The 25409-nt window shown below is 34.2% G+C and overlaps 1 protein-coding gene across 7 annotated transcripts in view; it reads right to left on the bottom strand.

Annotated features, from left to right (window-relative positions):
• GPATCH2 (G-patch domain containing 2) overlaps positions 1 to 25409 on the bottom strand; it is a 170748-nt gene that overhangs the window by 129541 nt on the left and 15798 nt on the right. For 6 of the 7 annotated variants that reach the window (XM_007173523.2, XM_028164334.2, XM_057552793.1 and 3 more), the window contains 3 exons: positions 24953 to 25014; positions 21911 to 22093; positions 21352 to 21431 (listed from right to left, as the gene is read on the bottom strand). In XM_007173523.2, the coding sequence (XP_007173585.1) occupies positions 21352 to 21431; positions 21911 to 22093; positions 24953 to 25014 (325 nt within the window). Of the gene's footprint in view, positions 1 to 18416; positions 21225 to 21351; positions 21432 to 21910; positions 22094 to 24952; positions 25015 to 25409 lie in introns of those variants that run through there. The other variant, XM_028164338.2, reaches the window with a different exon arrangement.

Raw genomic sequence — 25409 nt, 5'->3', positions numbered from 1 at the left:
AAATAGAGATGGGAATCAGGAGGTAATGAGTAAAGGTTATGTGAGGTACGTTGAAAACATAGACTTAAACAGCCTTAACTGGCTTGGGCATTATTATTTGAGTTGGCCACTATTCATTTTCCCCTACTTCTTTTGTCTTTTATATTCCTCTTTCTCTTTGTCACCCTCTTCCTGCTCCATTGCCCTTGCTCCTTTTCCTGTTACTGCCACAGAAAAGACAAAGTTGAAAAGTTATTTATACAAAACTTGACACTCTTGGGGAGAAAAGCACTATGCAAATTATTACATATCATGACGTACAATTCTATAGTATTTTAAACTTTGTACCAAGTATTTTTATAAAGCATTTTCATAAAAATTTTCCTAAAGCTATCATAATACCATAATGTCAAAATGCTTTTGATAGTGACAGTGAATATAAAGATTGACTCCATATAAGAGTATTCTGTGGACATGGTAAACCTGTTTACATTTTCTCAATTAATAACATACTATGAACAGTTGTAAAAAGAGAAAAAATATTTGGGCAATAAACCCAAAAAATAATAGAAAAGGCAACACCACGATTTACTTTTAAAAAAGCAAAATACCCAGTATTAAAATTGATAAAAAAAAATATTGTAAAGCATGAATGCTTCACATGGAAATATTGTGGAGCTAAAAACAACGGATTATATAGTATCTTATCAAAGACCAGAAGAAGGTGACAGGTATGTAAGCAATTCACAGTATAACCAGCCAACAAGACATTAAACAGAGAGAACTTTAATGATTTAAATAACTGGCTTGGTTACTTATTCAGCTTTACTCTCAACTAACATTTGAGTATAAAATATACTTAACTGTAATTAATAGGAGCACCTAGAGGTTGCAGAGTTTATACTAAAACAGGAATAAAACTACTGAAATACACCATTCATTGTTAAGAATAACATATATGGATAACTTTATTATAAAAGCGTTAAAAATTAGAATTTTTGAGTCTGTAAACTCCTTTTTGGGTAGAATGCAGTAAAACATGAGTAAATTAAAGATTACTAACATCTCATAAATAATTACGGCAAGTATTTAGATTGCTCCCATTAACAGATTAGACGAATTAAATAGCAGAATAGACACAGTTAACTGGAAGACAAGGCTGAAGAAATCACCTACAGTACGGGACAGAAAGACAATGAAATGGGGACTAGGAGAAAAGGGTTAAGAGATACCGAGAGCAAAATGAGAAAGTGCAACATATGTCTGTCTGGAATCCTAAAGAGATAGAAGATTAATAATGAACAAAAAGCCATATTTAGATAAGGGCTGAAATTTTTTTGAACTGGTTAAAGATAGGAATTACCAGACATAGGAAAGACAACATAAAAGCAGAGTAAATAAATTCACATCTATACATAATGCTGTGAAACTATAAATATCAAAGACTAAAAAAAAAAAATCAGCCAGATGGGGGGAATAACCCGCGATATCTATTATCAGTCTGACAACAGATTTCTCAACAGCAACGATGAATGCCGGAAGAGAGTAATAGAGTATCTTCCAAAAGCTGAGAAAAATTATTTAACCTGGAATTATATATGCAGAAAAACTATTTTTTGTGGACAAGAGTGAAATGAATCCAGTTCCAGATTCAAAACAGCAAATTTATCAGTTTTAGAACTTCACTAAAATACCTTCTAAGAACATACTTGAAGAAAAGGATCTTGCAAGGAAAACATGACATTTAAGATGAAATGGTAAGGGCTTCCCTAGAGGTGCAGTGGTTAAGAATCCACCTGCCAATGCAGGGGACACAGGTTCGAGCCCTGGTCCGGGAAGATCCCACAGGTCACGGAGCAACTAAGCCCGTGTACCACAACTACTGAGCCTGTGTGCCACAACTACTGAAGCACATGCATCTGGAGCCCGTGCTCCGCAACGAGAGAAGCCACTGCAATGAGAAGCCCGCTCGCTGCAACGAAGAGTAGCCCCCGCTCGCCGCATCTAGAGAAAGCCCGCGGGCAGCAACAAAGACCCAACGCGGCCAAAAATAAATAAATAAATAAATTTATTTTTTAAAAAAAGATGAAATGGTAAGAATCTGCTATATCTTTCAAAGCTAAATAAACTATATATTAATACTAATGTCTAATCCATAGGTTTATAAAACTAAAAAATTGTATAGCAAGAGAATGTTTAAGTTTGAAGAAGTATGATCTAATTAGTGTTCTAAGGTCCCTGTATTGTCAGAAGTCCTGACATTATTATCCACATACCTTAAATTTAACACACAGCTGAGAACTTAATATTTATTAAACCAGCCAGGCATTTTTACAGGTCTTTATCTTCAGTTATGCTGAACTGAAGCACGAGACTTAGAATTGGATGACCTATGTTTGCTTGCAAAAGGGATACCTACAAATAAATCTATGTTGATCTTCACAGGAAGCCCACATTCATTCATTCAACAGCCTCACTAATATACTGAGTTCCTAGGATGTGTCAAGCACGGTTCTAGATACTAAAGAGAGAGGCCAACAAGACGGACCTTGAAGAAGAGAACATTCCAGTGGTTGGAGACACTAGACAAGAAAAAAAATAACTTCAGATTATGGTAGGTGCTATAAAGGAAAGAGAGACGATCATATGAAGGACGGTAATTAAAAGATGGAGGGAAATAAGAGATCAAAGTAACTTTGCCTAAGACTGTGTAACAGTGGTGAATCAAATAGAGCTCCTTTTAACTCCAAATCTCCTGATCTTTCTACTATATAACGCTACCCTTCCTATTTTTTTGTGGAAAGACCTAATCAGTCAAAGGCATAGCTCAAATACCCTTTCAATACCCACTAGTAGAAGTGATTATTCTCTTTTTTCTGATCTCAATAGTACAACTGGTTTAAGTCTCTGTTGTGGCACTTACACTTTTCTCTGCTGTGCATTAGTCTGGACATACCAAATGCCCATTGGACCCTTGAGAGTTGGGACTTGTGTCATTCATTACTTTCGATTTCTGGGACCTGGTACATAGTAAATCTCAATACCTTTTTGCTCTTCAACTCAGTAATGATTTTAATTTTAAATATGGTCACAATAAGTACTATTCATTTATATAAACTATATCTTCTTTGATGAAAGATTTGGGCATGCTTTAAAAGAGACAAGAATAAATACTAAGTGTTTTGTTCTTTGTGGGACTCCCATGGCCAGTACCACATGCAGTGTTTTATTCACTTGTTGGCTATCAGATCTTAAAATGTTTTGAATTTGAATACCTTGAGCTAGGGAATGCCCTTACTAGTGTGCTGCTACCTCCCTAAGCTACTTCCCATATTATCTGCCTGGCCCCTGAAGGCATCTGAGCTTTGGATTCCTGAAGTTAATAAGTAATAATAGTGCCTTTACAGTTCACAAAGTCCTATTACATACCTTATTTCAGCTTACCTTTTATTATCCCTATTTTAGGGATGAGGAAAGTGAAGCTCAAAAAGTGATTTCTCCTAGGTCACATAGCCAGTAAATCGTGGATCTGAGAGAAGTTATTCTGACTTCTGGTTCCACGCTTTTTGCTTGCACTACACCAGTAGTGGTTAAAACGTGGTTCTGTGAGTGATAAAGTGATGGCAGTGGAGACTCTGAATGATAGGAGAAATGCCTTCTGGCATGGAAGTTTTCAGATAAGGTTTTAACTGAAATGTATTTTGATGAAAGGGCAAGATTTCTCCAGACTGACATGAAAACTGTGATGTTTCAAACGTAACAATGGTAGGAGCCAAATGTCAGACACTGGAAAGTGCAAGACCCATTTAGAATGCATCAACTGGGGGGAATTAGGAGGTGAAGATGGTGGAAAGATAAGTTGAAGTCCTAATGGCAAAGACCTAGAACAGGAAGAAAGGAATTTACATTATGTTGGTTAAACCAAGGGAAGACAATAATAGGTTTAAGTTGGAAGTCAAATGGGTCACAAAGATCATGTTAGAATTTGAAGAGAGTTGATAACAGCAGGAAAGAAAGTAGAGAAGGAAAGACTAACCAAGGAAACTAGTTAGGCTATGTCAATGGGCAAGACACTGAACTAGAGAATTGGAGAAAAATAAATAGATTACTAATTGACCTCCTTAAAAACATTCACTTTGCTTGAAAACGGTAAAGTTCACCTGGCAATTCGAAAACTATGGTTAAAAATGTTAACAAAATTGCAGTCTCTGGGACGAATTCACATTCAACTGAAAAGGTTAGCGAGAGGCAGGTGGGGGAAAATAGAAAAGGATGCTGGACCAAGAATCAGACAACTGACCCTGCTCTACACCTTATTGGTTATGTCAGTTACTTACTTATCTTCTCAGAACCTTAACTTCCTCTTTTGAAAGGACAACCCTGTTATCCCTTGCAGAACTGAACGCTACCTGCAAAGGTGACAACTGTGATCTTGTAGTTATCGTTATCATATTCATTACTGACAGTAATAGAGAAAAACTATTAACACTTAAGTAATAAATTGACTCTGTATCATTAACCAATGTTTATAAAACCACCAGAGGAATATCATTAAAATCTATTATTGGTATTTTAAAAGAAAGGCATAAGCATTTCAGTTGATCACTTTTATTTAAAAGAGCATGATTTGATTTACTTTCATATCTAATGTGATATGAAAATCAAATTAGGAGGTACACATAAGTCAGAGATTACTTTTAAGGTTTTCACAGCTAGCTAAATTTATTAAAACCTCTAATTTGTTAATACAGAAATCAATCTGGTAAGTACCAATGAGTAACACACTTTATACTAAAGAATCCATATATCAAAAAAATCAGTAAGTTCACAGCTTTAAAAAAAGCAGCGTTATTTTTAGATGAACAAGTAAGACCTGTAATGCATGTCAGATCTTTGCCTTAGAAAACATGTTTTTGTCACTGTATAGTTAGCTCAATTAATGAATTCTATTTCAGCTAATCTGATTATACAAATTACCTTTTTTAACTGCTAAATTAATCATATAGCATCTTATATATTAGCGATGACACAAGTTTGTCAATGAGTTATAGGTTTGATTCAAATTAATGTCACTTTCATCTCTAATAGTATCCCTTCTGAAAATGTATTCTAGAATTTTAGTTGATATAAAAAGTATTGACTTAATACCAAGCCTCAGAACATGTTGATTCCAAACACATTTTTGTTAAATTTGTGGGAAAGAAAACTGATTCTCACTTTCATTTTTAAATTTTATGTAATAGTACAGTAGAGGTGCAGGTGGGAAAAAAAAAACAACAAAAAACCCATATACCAATCTGACCTCACTGTGAAATAGGTAAAGAAAGGTATAAAATTAAAATGACAAAGTCAGTGTTCACCATCCAGTATTTGAAACATCTAATTTAAGTCTAATGATAATATTAAGAGTATAAAGAATGGGAAATGCTCATGTATCACGTATTGAATTAAAAAACAATAACGACTACATTCTAAAACATAGTGTGTGAAAAACCAATCTGACTTCACACTTTTCACACTTAGGATACATTAAAAAAAGAACAATCTGAAAATGTATACATAGAGATTCAAAAAGTGTATCTGGAGATTAATAAGGGGAAAACCTCTGTGTCAGACATAGATAGAACATAGCTGATTACTGTGTTTCCTTTTGGGTTACTGCTATCAATGGAAAAAAAAAGCAGGCTCCCAATATGATCCTACTCTTCTTTGTACCAAATACTTACATGAAATCACGGCGCTACTCTGTGTATCTCTTTCTCCCCACTTTTTGATTCAAAAATGGATCTATGACAACTATCATCTAATGACCTCCTAAGTGCTTGTTTTATGAATGTGGCCCTTACTCAAGAAGTTAGACTGAAAAGTCTTTTAATCTCCTTCTGAAAAGAATTTACTGGATTGCATTTAAGTTCAAGTTCAAGGGTATTAAAATGTACAATGGAGAGTGAAAAAGGTGCTCGGTTATAGATTTTAACTTCTTAACTAGAAAACTGACTCAAAATAGATTTTCTAATTTACAATGAATCAAAAGAGAAAACAATAGACCATAGCAAAAGTGGCACAAATGTATCAAAAACCAAATGAATAAACATTTGAGGAGATTTATTATTAGAAATTGCAATAAATTTTGGAAAGATGAATTGATTTTAGTTAAAAGGTATAACTGACAATTTATTGGGCGGGAAGATGCATTATTTTCCAATTGTTATCCATCTACAGTAAAACTGATTTGTGTCCTACTGTATTTTATGGAAAAGGAGACTGCAACTTTCAGTGATTTAGATTAAATGTATTAATCATAACCAGGCACTGTGAACTATATATCTACTATTAAAGAAGATTTTTGACATTTAATTCTGTAGCAATATTTTGGCTCTGTACCACTCTTCCTAAATCCAATTCCTGCTACAGTTGGCAGATTTCTCCCTTTTAATTTTATGAGGCTTAAAGTAGCATTTAACCACCCATGCGGAAAATAATGCGGGATTAGAAATATTTAGTGTTTTGTTTCCCTTTCAGGAGTGGTAATCCATCAAATCCAAAAATGTTCTCTAAAATTTTTCTATATTTTTGGCAATCTCTAATATATGATATCATAAAAATTATAAAATTAAATAAAATGCATTACATAGCAAGAATAGATCTGCTTTTCTAAAGAACTGTGTTAACCCAAAAGAGCAGGTAAAGATCACTTTGAACCAGCAACATGAATCCCTATTAAAAAAAGAAAACAAAGTAAAATAAAAAAATATGGATTAAAACATGATACTTGATTAGAATGTTTTAATTTTATTCCCTTGGGTAATGAATCTTAATGAGCGTGCAAATAATTTCTAGGCAGTTTAACCATTTAATATCCATCTAAACCACATACTACTGAAAGACAAAGTATTAGAGATATATAGGAAAACAGCTATTAAATATCTAGTTGTGCTAGGTATTTGGCTAAGTGTTCTATAAATGTAAAAATAAATTTTAAGTTTAGTACAACATATGGTGCACATTTGCCCCCAACAAATAAAACTGAATCCATAATTTTTTCATACAAGTGAGGCACAAGACAAAAATGAAATGGTTAACCTACAGAAGTTAATATTTCTAACTATAATTTAGAATAGTAACAAAACACCTTTACATTTAACATGTGAGCTTAAAAAGAATTAAAAACTTCAGTTAAAAAGTACAATCCTGTTATGAAATCAAAATAACCACTGGAAGTAACACTGACTTTAAACAAAATCAAATTCCAATTTTTAAATTTTAATTTATATGAAATGTTAATTTTGCTTATTTATGAATCCAAATTATTACAACAATCACACTATAACTGCATGTGGTACTCTGAGATACATCAAAGTAATAAAGTAACTTGTCAAATGAGCAATTATCTATATTTAATCTATATATAAAACAAATGGCCCAGAAATGAGTAAAGTCTGTAATTCACTCAAGACACATTGATGCCATATATTCATAGTAGGAACATCTAATTTCTTCATGCATATTCATATCTTAATTCACTTTTAACAGTTCATGATTATGATTGTTATGAAAATAAGCGTATGTCCTCAAAGTGTCTAAATGAAACCAAAGTGTCTAAATGAAACCACCTACCAGAAATAAAATAATGTAAAAAGAAAATATGTGTATGTGTGTGTTTGTAAAGGCCCTTTTTTCATATATAAAGTGTCTGCCTTGCCCTTCTTGGCTTCATAGTGCTACACTGCAGAGCTGGGAGTTACACACTGGGAAAAATAGGAGGAAAGAAAATTCATCCAGTCAGCTAGACAGCCAGCACCTCTAAGTAACATCACAATGGAAAGTAAAGGCATTTCAAGAACAATCATATGATCAATATATACAGTAATGTGTTAAAAATGTGTTAGTAGTATATACGACACATATAACAATTGGCTGAAGAAACAGGATGACTCTGAGATTATGTTCAATCAAGGAAAGAGTTAGTTTAATTGGTTTTTCCTATAAACAGACAATTCCAAAGATTGGGCCTGTACTAGTGCTTTAAGAGGCTAAATGAGGAAGTAGGATTAGGGAAAAGTTGTGATGTTAATAAATATGAAGAAAGCCAATGCCAAATTCATAGCATGAATTATTTACTTCAATACAATTTGCAACAACTTAAGAATTCAACAATAAAAATTCATAAATCTTTCCTCAAAATGAGAACCCAATCAAATTTTGAAATGGACCACTTTCACAAGTTGACAAGAAATTTACATGTCAAGTCTCATGGTATTTTCAAAAGCTAACATTCTAAAAAGCTAAATTGCTATAGCTCCAGCTAAAATACAGAAAAGAGAATAACTTCTGAAAACTTTTGTATGCAAAAGGATTGGAGTTCAGAAGGCCTGGCTCTGATCGTTCATAATGAAGCTAATTCTTTGAAAATCACTGAGTCCACACAATGGAAATTACAGTGATACTTATACCACAGGATGGTGGAGTCTATAAAGACGTCCTTTACAAAATATTTAATGCTATTTTAATATTTACTGCTGTCACTAACCTTTTTGGATATGGAGAAACCTAACTGATAGGTAACAAAAAAATTTACCTTTTAATAAATTTGAGAAAGAAAAGATTTAAATATCAGCGAGGACCTAATAAGTTAAATCAACAGATAATACAGGAAAGCAGAGAAAACATATGAAAGGTGAAAACAGAAGAGCTGACAGGAGGGATGGACATTTACAATGTAATGTAATGATGAAAACTATTACACTGAAAAATAAAACATATATCCAATTCAGTAGATTTAACTTGATCAAATACAGAGTAATTATATACCCAATATATTCATTAAATCGACCAAACTATATAACTAAGATGTACTTTATTTCAGTGGGCCACTAGGCCTATCAATTTTTTACAAATTAAAAATTCATTGGAAATATTTTTACCCTTGAAGGGGAAGTAGTATAGTTTGAAGGCTAAGTCTTTGGGCAGTGGGTCATAGGGCCAGAGTTTAAATCCTGAAACTACTGATTACAAGCTGTGACCTTGAATAAGTCATTTAAGCCATTTGCCCCTGTTCCTGGCTTATAAAATGGAGAGGAGAATAGTATTTATCTCAGCAGGCTTTTTTTGAACATTAAATGAATTAACATACATAGAGAGATTAGAACACCACCTGGCAAACAATAACTCAATAAATGTTAGCTAATATAATTAATAGTAACCAAATATTTCTGTCTTTTAATATTAGTTACATAAAATAAAAGCTGACAGATTTAATAATATACTAAAATGAAATATTATGCAGCCAAACAAATGAATAAAAAATAGGTATAATTTATAATCTCTCAGACTTTTTTTTGAAGTTTAAAAACCAAGGTTCAGATTAATCGATGCTGTATTTGCACAGATGGGTGTGGGAAGAACTGGATGTGGGACAAAGACTTTCCACTGGATACCTTTTGTCCTATTTATCTCTTAAAACCTGTGAATCTATTACTTAAAAAAAAAAAAAAAAAAAAAGAAAATCAAAAGAAAAGAACACTAGTTAGCACTTCCCAGGAAACGTAACCCACTAATCACACAATGCAGCTCCCTCTCAAAACCCCACTAAAATGACAATAAAGAATAAAAAGGTTTAACTCCACAAGGACACAGAGGATAGGAAAGAAGACACCACCAGACAAGCAAAGTCAACAAAATCACAGAAGAAAACGAAATGGATGTGTGGCTGGCAGCTCAGCTTTCTCTAGCAAAGGGGTAGGGAGAGGGGGTGATAAAAAGTAAGTTGACTGAAGCAGCAGACTCCAGAAAGGTTCAGAAATTGGAGGCGCCAGACACCTCTTCAACAGGGAATTGCTGGAAAATTTATTTTTTTAGATTGTTCCCTAATCCCAGTCCTTGGCCACACAGTCATACAATGTTAGCACCCCTTCGCTATATCCTAGCAGAAGCACAAACAGTGTATAAGACACTGTTAAATTAGAAAGGGGCCATACCTATGGACCACATGATATACCTTTACTCAAATTAAGAGAATTCAGTGAGAGTCTGCAGACTGAGTGCTCCCTGTCTTCTGCTTTGCAATCAGAATGTTGGCGAGTGGAGTCAAAACACTTGTCCACTCCCCACTCCACGCGCCTTGAGGCAGGAGATGACTTATTAGGGGGTTATTTCAAAGGAAAATCCCTATGGATAGCAACATTTAAGAATTCCCCAACTAAGAGGTGAGCATCTGTACACTGGGCGTCCAAGCAGCTTTTTAGTGCTGTCTCAAATGGAACCTTATCTGCATCACATCACTAAGTACATAAAAGGACAAATTAAAAACAATGAACAGGGAATTCTGTGGCGGTCCAGCGGTCAGAACTCCGTGCTTTCACTGCCGAGGGCCTGGGTTCAATCCCTGGTCGGGGAACTAAGATCCCACAAGCCATGCGGCATGGCCAAAAAATTAAAAAAAAAATTAAAAAAAATTAAAAAATTAAAACAATGAAGAACTTAGATACTAATATTGGTAGGAAAGGATGTTACTTAAGGTTGTACTGGCCATGTAACTAGTGGTGGAAAACTCCCTAAAAAGCATAAGGTAATACCCAGTAAATACCTATCAACATTTTAAAAATTATTAAACACATACTATGGGCTAGGAGCTGGACCCCTGTCACTTGGGTGCTACATGTACTTGGGGACACAATGCAAACATGAGAAGATGAGTAAGAGTATAAAATAGAAAGGTCACTCATTAATGAATGAAAGAATGGCAGAGACAGCAGATGCAATGGCATTTCAGATGATGCAGTGATCTCTGAAGTGTGAGGAGTTGGGGAAGATTTTGATGAAAAGGTATGGAGCCTGAACTGCTCCTTGAAGGATATGAATCTACCAGTAAGAAGAGGGGTGCACTGCTGTGAGCAAATGTAGAGAAAGAGTGAATATGACCGAGTAAGGGAAGGTTGATGGAGGGGTGGGGACGCTGTGAACCTAAGACCATCTGGAAAGGAGTGAAGTGTTATATATAGGTCACAGGTGAGCAGTGAAGGTCAGAAGGAACAAACCTGCATTTGATGATAAAGGCGTGAAAACTATTTTTTGACTAGGGTATAAGCATGTTTTAAAAATGTTTCCTTGGAGTTACATGTGATACGGATTAGAGGTAGGAAAACTGGAAGGAAGAGAGACCAGGGAGGAGACTAATGTACTATCAGAATGTAAGGTTAGGAGTAACGACACTAGGGCAGCGACAGATGAAATTTGGAAAGAAAGGGTTAATATGACAAACAAGGAAAGAAATGAGATTCAGAAGTGTCTAGGTGTGGAAAGAGTGGAGGAAGACAGAGATAACACATAAAACTAAAACTTTAAATGAAGAATGAAAAACTAGTTAGGATCAGTGCATCCCTTAGCAAACATTAGGTCTCTTCTCTCTCTCTCTCCCTTTCCCAATTAATTTTACTAGCCAAACTGCAAGGTGCTGGGGGACAAAGACATATCTCACTTCCCACAATGAAGAGATCACAAGCCACCATTACATGTGCATACAGCTGAACCAAGAAATCTATGGCTGAAAACACAATTAAGCAAAGACATCAAGTTTCTGAGTCAGAGGTCACATATACTTATTTATTCATCCAACAAATGATATAAAATACTACTTTAAAACATATTTGTGGATCAGAAAATTAAAAGAATCTATCAAACATATATGTAAATGAAATGGGATGAGATGAAATCTAAGTAATAACTTTATTTTCAGGATCATGTAGTTTTAAAAGAAGCATTTCTAGACTATAGTACAGGAAACCCCTTTTATTTATACGACTTCTTTGTGAATTCTCAGTTGCTCAAATTGACCTTCAGTTGGAGGATTTGCAGGTGGCTTCAATATAGAAAGCACCTGTTAAATATTATTTGGAAGTGTTCTACCCATCATTGATTTTGAACTTTTCTGATATTAGATACCTGACATATCTGAAGGCAAATTAGAAAACTGAGTTTTATAGACCATCAGAATAATTCTATCAGCAACATAAAAGACAGACAACCAGAGTGGAAGCTTTGAAGAAAGTGAAGTGTTTGCAGCATTTCTGTTTCCCTGATTTTGATTAAAAAAAGAAAGCAAGAAAAATATTGGGAACTCTGGCAATGTCACCATAATTTTAAAGAGCAACAAGGAATGGAATCTTAAAAATAACACAAATGAATCTACATACAAAACAAAAACAGACTCGGAGACATAGAAAACAAACTTTTGGTTACCAAGGGGAAAAGGAGGGGGAAAGGATAAATTAGGAGTATGGAATTAACAGATATAAACTACTATACATAAAATAGATAAGCAACAAGGATTTACTGTTGCACAGGGAACTATATTCAATATCTTGTAATAACCTATAATGGAAAATAATCGGAAAAAATGAACATTCATAACTGAATCACTTTGCTATACATCTGAAACTAACACAATATTGTAAATCAACTATACTTCAATAAAAAAAATATATCTCACAAAAGGACAATCAATGTGATTCTACTTACATAAAGAACCAAAACAGGATTTAGGAATACATATGCATGTGGAAATTTTTAATGTCAGAGGGTTGAGATACACAGAGGAATTAGAATCTTCTGTTTCTGAAGGTGGGTGATGAGAATACGGGCATTTGTTTTTCTGTTATTCTGAAACTATACATTTATATCACCTATGCACCTATCTTTGTATAAGATATTTCTCAATAAAAATCATGCCATACATCAAAAAAAAAAAAAAAAAAAAGGCAACGAGGAAATGGGTCTTTAGTCTACATTTATGGAGTCAAATAGTTACCAACGAGCAGTCTTAATTTCTAAAAAGAGCATTTTAGAACATATTGGAAAAGTTTCTTTTTTCTTTTTTCTTTTTTGATCGCGCTGCGTGGCTTGCAGGATCTTAGTCCCCAGACCAGGGACTGAACCCGCACGTTCCCTGCAAATGTTTCTTAGGATACAACAGAGAAGAAAAATATTTAAATGATAAGCATCATAATCTTTATAAGAAGTATTTTTTAAAACCGCAAATGTTTGCAATCCAATGTTTTTAAGGAGATTCATTAAAAAGTCCATAGATCATTTCTTCAAAAAAAAAGAAAAATCAATCTTAAAACAAGCCATTTCTTTACTAATAAACTGAATGACCTAAGAATTTGTATGCAAGTACCAATGTGAAAAAAATGAAAAGAAAGCATGGCATTTCATGATCTTTAAAAATGTAATAAAAAGACTGGTTGCCCTGCATAATATTTAAGTAGCCATTAAAGCATGAGAAAAACTATTAGAATGTTAAAATATTACATTTCTGAACATACATTATGATTTAATCTAAAGGGGAAAACCAGAATAGTATATAAATATTTGGCACCTGCAAACTTTCTTTAAATAAAAAACAAAACAAAACATTCAAAAGCACCAGAAGTAATACTGTACTTTACAAATAAAAGTGTCCTTTTGCCATTTGCAGGCCCACGTTTTGTGGACTTTTAAAAGCTGTGGTCAACCTGGTCTGGAATCAGGAGAGATGTCTAGGACATAACCCAACTTCCTGAATGAACAGGTGTGAGTAATGCACACTCTTGTTTCTTTCCCCACATTGTTAATAAAAGCAACGAGAAGAAAGGCACTAGATCGACCAAGGCTGAACATTATTCCAGCCTGCAAATCATATTCTCTCCAATCACCTTCATATCCTGTAGTTCACTATTACATTACCCTGTTTAATTTTCTCCATGGCCATTTTTACGTACTCACCCTCCTCCCCAACCAAGTTTATTTTTACTTACTAAAATATAAGCTCCAGGGAACCTTGTCTGCTTTATTCACCATTGTAATCCCCGAGACCTAGAACAGTATCTAGCACATAGTAGAGGCTCAATAAATACTTGTTGAATGAATGGATGTTACCCAAAGGTTGATCAGAAAATCAGATCTGGTAAAATAAAGGGTTCAGTTGACTGTGGATCCCACCTCCTAGGGGAACAGCTAGAGAGCTTTAGACTCCTGATATAGTCTTAACTTGTAACCACCCAATGTACGCCCTATACCACTGTCCATGTGATCTTTCAAAAGACAAATCTGATCCACTTAACCCACCAGATATTACATCAGTTCACATGCATTCCCGCGGACCACAAAAGTCTGAAATGATCTAACTCCTGCCTACCTTGCCAACCAAACCCTGTCTACCATATACTCAACACAAGCATACCTTATATTTCAGCAACACCGGATTCAGTTTCCCGAATATTCCACGCTGTTTCAAACTTAAGCCTTGCCCGTTCATGTTTTTCTGTCTGCCAACTCCATTCCCAATGAGTTAGTGAGCTCCAACTCCTACTTGCAGTCCCAGCTAAAAGATCTTCCTCCTGTGTGAAGTCCACCCAGAATTTTGCCAAGTTCCATTAGAAAGGGGAGGAAAGGAATAAGAGAAATACAGAGGGTATAATCACAGTTGAACTGAAGTAGAAATGTGACAGAGGCCAGGCACGTTATACAAGATTGGAGGGATGATGAGGAACCATGGAAGGCAAGCAGGGAGAACAAGTTGAAACAGAGAGCAAGGAAGCAGACCTGACTTGGCTAATGCTAGAGATCAAGAGGAAGGTATCAGAAACTACCTGAGAAACGAAGAAAAGGATCAGAAAGTTGGATGTGGGTCCACAGTGATTAATCTGATGGAAGCAGTAAAACATTTTCATTATTATTTGTATTCTGGCACACACCTTGACTGTGCTCACTAGTCAAGACAGCAAAGGATGCTGCAAGGATTTCAAAATAACTCATACTGGGCTTCCCCGGTGGCGCAGTGGTTGAGGGTCTGCCTGCTAATGCGGGGGACACGGGTTCGAGCCCTGGTCTGGGAAGATCCCACGTGCCGCGGAGCGACTGGGCCCGTGAGCCACAACTGCTGAGCCTGCGCGTCTGGAGCCTGTGCTCCGCAACAAGAGAGGCCATGACAGTGGGGGGCCCGCGCGCCGCGATGAAGAGTGGCCCCCACATGCCGCAGCTGGAGAAAGCCCTCGTGCAGAAATGAAGACCCAACACAGCCATAAATAAATTTAAAAATAAAAAATAAGAAAATAAAGGCAGAAAAAAAAAATTAAAAAAAAAAAAAACCTCATACTTCCAACAGCATTTTGTAGGAAGGAAGATGTTTTTATGAAGAGAATTTATTTTTTATTTATCAGTAGCATGACAAAAGAATAAACTTCCAGACTGCATTAATTCTGGTTTACTAATGGAAAAAGAAAAGTTAAATGTGTAAGTTGTAAACATTAACCTACATTACAGGGATGTTCTTAGGATTAAATGAATCAGAATATATAAATAGCACTTAGAAAAGTATCTGACATATAGTAAGCATCGTAATAAGTGCTTGCATTCATTGCTAACATTTGCTTTGCCAGGTTCCAGATTTCTGAAACATCATAAACCAAAAAACAATATATGAAGCCAAAGCAATTCTAGTACTAAGTTATCAGAGAAGCAAGCATAAGTAGTTTAAATAGATAGAGAAAAAAGTATATGTGGCCAAATTTGACAGTATTAAAATACCAAGATTGAACATATGTTTATATAATTTTTCCTAAAGGATTTTTAAGACTAAATATGGAGAACAGAATAAGCATTCAAATACCTGCTGAATGAATGAATGTATTATTATATATCTGTACTATTTGAATTTGTATATATTATGTTCTACTTTTAGTAAAGTGTAATATAATAAAGCTAAATATCATTATTAATACAGATACTGTTTTTACTGGGACAGAATAAAAAATTGTTAGATTCATATTTTCAAATATCAATTATGGATAGTAAATTTATATGACATGAAATATAAAGTTGTGAATAATCACACCGAAATAGAGAATTTTAACTCAAAGAAGAGACACTGTTAAAATGTCTTCTGTAAAAGAAATATTTATTATAAATCTATTAAGCAGTACTTTTCAATAATATAAAATTACTTTATCTCAAAATAAATTCTAAGAAAAAAATATCAGTTTCTAGTGTGAAATCTGGAGCTCATGTTGACTTTGAGATAAGATTAAGAACTAAATTAACATACATAGTAATAGATTAGAATATACATGATACAATGTATACTTAGAATATAAAAAATTCTAAATACGTATTCTTTTTGTATTCTGCAAAGTATCCAAAAATGCTTAAAGGATACAAATGAATATCAATTCACAGAGATTATAATTAAGCATTTAGTTATTGAATTCCATTGAAAAATATTAGATAACTAGTTAGCACATGGTCAAATTACAGTTGAGGACATATGCTGGGAATATATTAAAAAATCATTTTAGGTCTGTTTTCTGATATAAAATTTCTCCTTTATCTTAGACTAGGCTAAAAGAAAAGTTTATGTAGTTCCCTTATTTAAACCAAATCCACTTAAAATGGGCCTCCTGTTGTAAAAGGCTATAAATCAGACTAAATATTTCTACTCTAGTATCCTAAGAAACAATAAAACAACAGTTGAGTAAGACATACAGAGTAAATCATTATAGTATCGTTATCAATACACCACTCATGAAATCCTGTCTTCTATGACTTCATAAAAGGGAAAAAAATGATAATATTCCTTTTCTCTTACAGAACGAATTGACTCAAGAGTCTGAACAGATATGTTACTGCATTGTTGAATACAAACAATATGCTTATTGTATAGCATGACAATTTAGATTAAGGATTGATGTTCACATTTTTTTTCTAATATTTAAACTTGATAAACATGTATTAAATAAAAAGTCAATAAAATCAGATTCATTTTCTTTGCTAGAATAACCACCACCACCATCACCAATATACTTTTTCTCATTCCAACCATACAAAAAAACTGGACTGAAACAATTATAAAATCTCAAGATAGAACCCTATAAGCCTTATGTACAATTCTTTATGTAATATTTATGTTGGATTTCAGGTACTATATTTTAAATGGAGCCATTTATTTCCTGATCTTTCAACAGACTACTCAATTTGCATGCTAATTTAGATAAATGTAACACTGTGGAAAGACCATCCATTTCAAAAAAAGATCAAGATCTCTCATCCACAGAACACACTGATTAATTAGGATGCTTAGGGGTAGCACATCTCAGCTAACTTAAATGCTATGCTTAAGTCAGGTTAATCGGATTCACTTTGCCAGTACAGTATCCCAAAACTGATTCTGGGACGGTTCATTATTCTGAAGATTATCATTCTGAATTGTACCTGATGCACAAATTCTGGAAATACAAGAGATTCAGGCTGAATCTCCTGGATAATGGTCCCATAATTATTATTTCTTTAATTCTCCTAAAAGAGGTGAATATAAGAGGCTGATTAGTTGGGCTCCAATAACCTAGTGCCTTATTCTAACAGAAGGACAGCAATAGTTAATTCCTCTTAACATTAAATTCTCAGGAATTTATCTGGATTCTCCCTTCATGTACATGGACAAAATTACTTTTAAGAATCAGATAACTCTGGACCAAAACCTAAACAGTGCTGGTCTTTCTACAAATAAACAGCTTAATAATTGCGGCAGTTGGGGTAGGTGGGGTGGAGAGGAGAAATTTAGAACAGGTTTTTTAGTTTGCAGTTAAGTTTTGAGATTCAATGCAGTGTCTGTCAATCTAAAATTCATTCAAAATTATTCTTCATAGACCATGTTAAACACAAGGGCCGGCTCAAATATGAATGAGGTACAAAAGAAACATAAAAGGCTGCAATCAAAAGCACTTTAAATATTAAACATGAAGGGATATTATATATAAAATACGAACAGATAAGTTTTAAAGTCTAAAATTCTGCACTTTGACCCATGATACAACTGTTCTTTACATCATGAGCTTCTGTGTTTAATCTATCTAATAATATGTGTGACTATCATTTATTTAATATACACTATGTGACAAAGATGGTGCTGGACCCATTATGGAAACACAATCTCATTTAATCCTGACAACACTTCTGCAAAGTAATCACTGTCTCTATTTACCAGAAAGAGAAAATGAGGTTCAAATTGTAATTACAAGTAAAAAGAAGAATCAGAGTGGGGATTCACCAACGTCTGACTTCAAAATCTGTAAATTTTCTACAGTACCACTTTGCTCTTCTACAAAACTAACTGGAGTCAATCCTCACTCCAACCTGTAGGTCCTACATATGCAAATTTGCATATCCACTAAAATTTATTTGTAACCCCCAAATCAATACTCATAGTGCTTTCACGGTCATTCACAGACGTGAGAAAAGCAATGAAAAACTTGAGTCACCTGAGGCGCATGTGCGTGCCCTACTGAAGTCAAACAAGGCAACACTGCTTCGTGTTTTCAGCTCTAATACCGTAAACAAGTGTCCTTTTTGTGGTTTATTTAGTGCCGTGTTTTCCACCTTTTCGCGCTTTCTTTGGTGATTCGCTGTGTTAAATGGTCCCCAGGCATAAGGTTGCAGTGCTGTTTGCTGCTGCTAAAGCACAAAGAAGGCTGTGCTGTGCCTTACGGAGAAAACACACGTATTAGGTAAGCTTTGTTCAGGCACGAGCTATAACGCTGTTGGTCACGAGTTCAGTGTGAATGGATCCACAATATATGTTAAATAAGGTGTTTTTAAACGCAAACATACATAAAACAAGGCTATGCATTGATCAAATGATGAAAATGTCATGACCAAAGGCTCACAGGAGCCTGCGAGGCTGCGTTTCTCTTAGGAGCAATGGTTCAGCATTCGCTAATACGGTGTTGCCAGCAACTTTATAGAACATTACTATGGTGAATAATGAAAACTCTGATTGAAAGTTTTTCTCCAAAAACGTTTACATTAATATTTCAGTAAAAGATTCTCCTTCTGTCATTTCCTTCAAAGAACATCATTATTTTTTGTAGTCATCACCCATCTGTTTAAGAAAAAGAAACCTTATGCTGTCATTCCATTTAATGGGTTGCAGCTACATGTGTCTGACTTTGCTCAGGAAACTCATCTCTCTTAAAAGCAATCTGGCTTTCCAATGTGAAAGTCTAAGGAATTAAGTTTCATTTCTTACTACTGGATGTCAGAGCTACTGTTTAAAGATGACTGTTTCGTGAGATTACGATTTTTAAGACTAGATGGTTACATGTAATAGGGACAGTACAAGCAACAACAACAAAAAACTTAGCATAGGAATTTAAAAATATCAGCACAAATTGGAACTCTTACCTTTCTTGCCCAAGTCAGATATTTTATTGAAAAAAAAAAAAAATGATTACAGTACTTAAAACTCCAAACAAGGACAATTCAGAATTGAAAGAAAGAAAACCTGAAGGAGCCCATTGTCTTCAGCAAAATTTTGAATACAAAAAACGTGGACCAGGAAAACAGTTTGTGGCCTAATGCACTAGTTCCATGATAAACACACATATATAGTATATCTCCATCAAGTGAAACTTAATCACCTTTTTACAATTGAGAGAGGGAAGGCAGCTTTTACTATGGTTAAGCCATGTATCATCAACACCATGAAGCTAGCCTATCAGTTGTAATAGCTTCTATAAAATACCACAGTGAGATTGCAATAAGCCTAGAAAATGGGCTACAAATCCCAGCTATGCTCAAGCAAGCAGTGAACCAAAAATAAAAATAGGTAAAACTGAACCAAGAGCTAGATAGCATTCATCTAGCTTCATGATTGGTAAGGCAAAGTTCATAGGCCAAGGTTTTAAAGTGACTTATTCAGATCTAAAAGACAGTCGTTATACAAAATAAAATAAAAACATTTATGTAAATTCAGAAAAAAAATCACGAAGTTTCACTCCAAAGGACATAGCACAAAAAAGCTTACTTACAATGACCGAATACCATATTATTGTCCCTCTAAAATATCACTTTAAATATGCAAAGGTAAAGAGACTCAAAGTTGCACTTTATCACTTTTAATCTCTCCAGTTTAGACAAGCAATCTAAAAGATGTCACACATTCCTACTTAATACATTTGCTGGAATCTTTCAGATTGTAACTTTAGGTAAAGAAAATGTCAACTTTAAGTTTCTTTTCCAATCATCATATTTAAATTAGCCATTAAATGCTGAATTAACAATTAATCCATACAATAATATAAAAATACATGTATTAAATCACAATTTTCATCGATTATTGGAACTTAATAAAAATATTAATCATTTTAATATAACCATTTTGAAGAACTAGGCTGAATGTAGTGTAGTGTCTAAATTATACCATCAATAGAAATGTTACATTTTCCCTTCTGCTTGGTGAAAATGAGCTCATGCAAGTATTTTTGACACTCACAGTGACACACACATTTGCCATTCTAAGGATGTGTAAGCAGCTCTCACTTTTAAACATGACAATATGATTCAGTCATACAGTATTTGTTGAAATACCAGCTTTCACATGATTTCAATACGCTCTAAGCAAGAATGATCATTTTGACGGTTTCAGGTATCAGACAGAGAAGATAATTTAAAAGGTAAGAGTAAATGATTCCACTAGCACAGACGAGTTATCACCGTGACTAGTTTAAAACTAAGATTTTTCCAAGTACAATAAAAACTGTACTATAAAATACAATGGGTTTGCAAATACAGAGCAATTATCCAAGTAGAGAGCAAACTTGAACAAAATACAAACTCTAGCAGATTATCAACCTTACCTATTACTCATCTTAGCCCTTGTTAAAATACCCTGAGTAAAATGCAAATATTTTAAATAATGTTGGCTATATAAGATTTCTCTAAAAATGAACCATAAATGTCAATGCATCATGTTTTTAAATTTACAACAGTCAGATATGTAAAAATGAGTTCTTATCCAGTCACAATATAAACATTAAGGAATACTGATGTGAGACCTGGAAGCTTTTAATTCTCTAGCTTTTGTTAGCATTTTGGCAAAGCAAGTGATACATAAATGGTTTCAATGTAAAAAAAAATCATAAAAGAGAAAAATATATAAAATTTACAGTAGTTTCTACCCACCCTGGGCCAGCCTAGATCCCTAAAAGCCTCCCCCATCAGGTTCACTTCTGACTAAAGGAAGAATACCAGTCCTCCAGCAAAAACAGCCCCATTTTTTCATCAGAGAGGCTCTCACTTCAATGATATTCCTCCAGGGGAAGAGGACAGGAGCCAGGTTCCCTCGAATGTCATTCCCCAGATGTTCAAAACGTAACTAATTTATTAGCATTAGAAGATTTGGTTTATAGGGGAATCTCACTGGTCCAGTTTGTAGCCTACAAAAAAATGGATTATTTTTAAGTATAACATTAGAATACGAATAAAGGATGAGGATGTGGCTTTTTATTCCATAGAAATGGATACATTTCCAAACATGAGAAGTAAACAAGAAAGCATGCCTACCATTGAAGTTGGGGTCCCTCCCGATTTTTTCATATTCTTGGAAGGCATTCCATGAAGGCGACTGAGTCTGGCTTGGAAACCTGGAAAATCAAAGTCCTCAATTGAAGGAGGGTCTATGATCATTGGAGCATGGAATAAGATCCTATCAATTCAGAATTCAAAGCCAGTTGGAGGGGGAAATATATTGAACAGTAGTGGGGAAGAGGCAAAATTCATACTTAAAAGATCCGAACCGATGCCTAGTAGGGTTTTAATGCAGCCAGCACACGACAACCAATTGTTTAAGCATTAGAGTATTATCCAGGGTTTTTCTTTCCTCCCAATTTATCTTTCTATCATTTCAACGTTTCTACCATGGGCCTAGCAAGAAAGCAAGTCAACCTTCCGAATAAATTGAAAGCGTGAGAATTCAGTGGGAGCTGAATTGCTGGTCACCATGTTTCCTCATAGCATCCTGTGTCTAGAGTCTTTCATTTCCATTTAGCACCTCCTCTTTCAACGACAATTCCTAGACTGACTATAAGTCCCCTGTATCCACCAGTCAGGCAGTGCTACTGACCTCTTCTTCCCGGATGTGACATAAGGGGGAAAGAACCAGTTAGGATACTTTCAAAGACAGGATCTGGTAAATTTTTGTCTAGATCAGTAGGCTCTTCCTTTTCCCACCAGGGAATGACTCCAGTGATGCCACAAGCTCCCCCTGATTCCTTTTCATAAAACCAGTCGCTCTGTTCATCATCACCTGTGCAAATACAAGAGATCCCCCAGAGATTCAGTTTCATCATCCAAATAAACCGAGCTGTCAGATTCAGATTTAAAAAATACAAGATGGTAATTAAATCTGAATTTCAGATGATTCATTTTTAATATAAATATACAGTACTTGCACAAAATTTTCAGTACACGTCCAAATACGAAATGGGTCCTACTTATACTAAAAAATAATTATTTATCTAAAATTCAAATTTAATTGGGGATCCTGTATCTTATCTGGCAATCATCTATATAATCTGTAAAGAAAACTTTTTATTCTACACCACGGTTTCACTTAAGAAATTTTTTTTTAATACTATGACAAGAACTTCCATCAACAATAACATAAAATGTTATGTTTCAGAACCAATTTAAAAATGTGAAAAACAATAATATACTGGTTAATCCTTTGGCAAAAACTATAGGGAAATCCAGTTAAGGTACTACCCTTTCCATATTAAGGAAAAATAAACCTTAATCTCCTGCCAGGAATTAAAAGGTATAAAATTATAGAACTCGTTCTTTGCAGCTGATAATGGTATATAATTAGCTTAATTTCATGATTTCTATGGAGTGCAAAAGGGGAAACAATCATGAACAGATGTGACTAAATGAAATTAATCTGATTAAGTTCATTAAGAAATAGTTGTGAAAAAGTTGATTTTAAATGAAAAGTGACAACACTACAGAGTTTACAGAGAAACTACACTGAACCTCTACAAGCAAGGTATTCTTAAAACAGAATACTATTCATAGTTAAGTCTGACTTCTAGGAACATCCTTGAGTGTAACCATGAAGTAACAATCAATTTACAATTCAGTTTGAAATGTGCCCTTGGTGTGAATCAACAGTATTTTGTATTTTTTTAAACAAGGAATAATAAAGAGATGTATAAGGAGACAAAAAAACAAAAAAAAAACCTCAAAAAAAGCAAAAACAGAAAAGCAGATGGTTTTAAAAATAAGAGACAAATAACATTTTGAATATGATCTGAGATTCATTAGTCTTCTTCACGATTCTTAGAAAAACTACTAGCTTCTAAGAGGGTCGTCACAACTGCTGTAAACTTTTCTCCTTTACAGAAGATTTCTGGTTTCCAAAATCTCTTACTACAAGTGTTTTTAAACACAAACTAAAAAAACCCTTAAACTTCCATTGAAACTGATTTTATGGGAAATGGCTGTATTTAGAATTATGAGGGAGTTAAAAATTTAAAGCATTTGGAAAACCAAAGTCACCTGTTTATTTCAATTGAGGATTTAGTAAAAATTATTTTTTTAAAAAAACAAGCAGAATTCAAAGCACACATATATTAGTACTTTCATTGAGAGTTATAGTAGAAGTTCACAGGTCAGGTATAAGCATAAGAAAAGAAAGGGAGTCACTTGAAACTGACTACCCTAGATCTTAATTCCAATTATACAACATTATAATAGAAAAATGGGGTTATTTTATTTTTGATGTGATACACAACTTTATTCTTAATACAGAAATCAAATAGCTACAGGTTAAGAACTTGGGTTCTAAAGTCAGACAGAACAATTAGATTTCTACTGTTTTGTAACACTGGGGAAGTTAATTCAACTTTATTAGTCTGGGTTTCATCATCTGGAAAAAAAAAGAGGGGGAGATCTCATAGGGTTGTATTAAGAATCAAACAAGAACTTAAAGTAAGTTAAATGTAAAAAAGCACTTAGCAATATGAAACGTAATAGGCTCACAGTAAATGCTAGCAGATTATTCTAAGCCATTCAATGCTTCTCAAAGATGGATAGGCTTGTCAAAACGTTATTTTTTTAAAAAGTGTTTTCATTTCATTTCATTACCAAAGGCAATGTTTATAACATAACTTTGGGTAGACGTAGGTGTTTTAACAAGAATTTAGGTATATTATCAAGGTAGTCAAGCTTACTCTTAGCCCTGAGTTTCTAACATATTTCAGTGAAGTCTATGGTCTTCAAAACAATTATGTATCTATTTATCAGGGACAAATGGTTTACAAGTAAGCAAAAAGGAATAATAATTTAATTTACTTAATTTGTACTGCCAAGAGGAGGAAAAGACTAAGAAAAACACTGTGGGGCAGCTATTATATTATCCTTTTTTTCATAACATCATTAAACTATTTATAATTAAAAAAAATAAATTTTGTGGGTTTTTTTTTTCCCTTAGAACTTACTGCTTTCCTCTAAAGATCTCAAGAAAGGAAGAAAACACTTATGATAAGTATTCGTTTGTATGTATCCTGCCCCCTTAGTAAGGTTTTCATATTTTCTACTGGGACAGGTAGTTTCAAAATAATGCCACGTTAAAGTGTGAAAAGCTTCAGGAAATTTCAAAGATGGGAAAGATGTAAGTTGCAAGACATTACTGTTTAACAGTGTACAGTATTGAATTTAGGAAAATGGTCTAATTACTTGCAAACTGGATAGGATGAATAAATGTCACAGCTGAATAAAAATGACAAATGACTTGCAAATCCACCTTTATTAATGCTTAAACAGAATTAAATACATTTGGAACCAGGTGGAGAATGAGAACCAGGGTCTTGTGAACTTGCTAAAAGAGACAAAATTGAAAAGACTTGAGGTATGTAAAGCTTTCTCAAGGAAGATAATCCTTCCTGAACATTATTAGCTCCACAGACTCGCTTTTGGAGATAATTAACTACTTTAGGTTATGAAGACATAGCATGGAAAGGAACTAAACCCCAGTCCACTAAGTAGTGTGTGGACTGCACTAAGGTAAATGGACTGCAGTCATCAATTTATGAAATAACTAGTAATAAGCACAACTTGAAAATGAAGGCGTTTTTCGCAAAGAGATAAAAAAATAGCATCTCAGTACCTTGTCTTCCCTCATCATTGGTAAACAAACCAGCATCAGTGCTGCTGAGACTGCTGGAATCACTAAAATAAGGGAAAAGAAAAAAAAAAAAACAACAGATCAAAAGGACAATTGATCTCTCGGTTGTGAAATTTTAAAGAGACATGGCAGCTCAGAGATGGAACTCAAGCCTGACAAAGATCTGAAAGAAAATAAGATGATTTTTTTTTAATCAGACTGCAAATATCCCGGTTCCATTAACTACAGGGCATATTATTTTTGGCACATAAAACCACAGGAATCTAATGGGACTCTGACAGCAAGCCAGATGTGACTGCAACGAGGTGCTGACACAATTGATGCACTTTATTATCTGCTTTCATCAAATGCTTACTGCTCCTTTCTTATTCCAGGCAATTCAGCTTGAGCCCTGAACACCACTGCTCAATAAAATGGGGAAAGTCTCAATCAAAAGCAG

The sequence above is a fragment of the Balaenoptera acutorostrata genome, chromosome 1, assembly GCF_949987535.1.
Source record: "Balaenoptera acutorostrata chromosome 1, mBalAcu1.1, whole genome shotgun sequence".
NCBI classification, from domain to species: domain Eukaryota; kingdom Metazoa; phylum Chordata; class Mammalia; order Artiodactyla; family Balaenopteridae; genus Balaenoptera; species Balaenoptera acutorostrata.
This window is presented reverse-complemented; position numbering and strand designations above follow the sequence as displayed.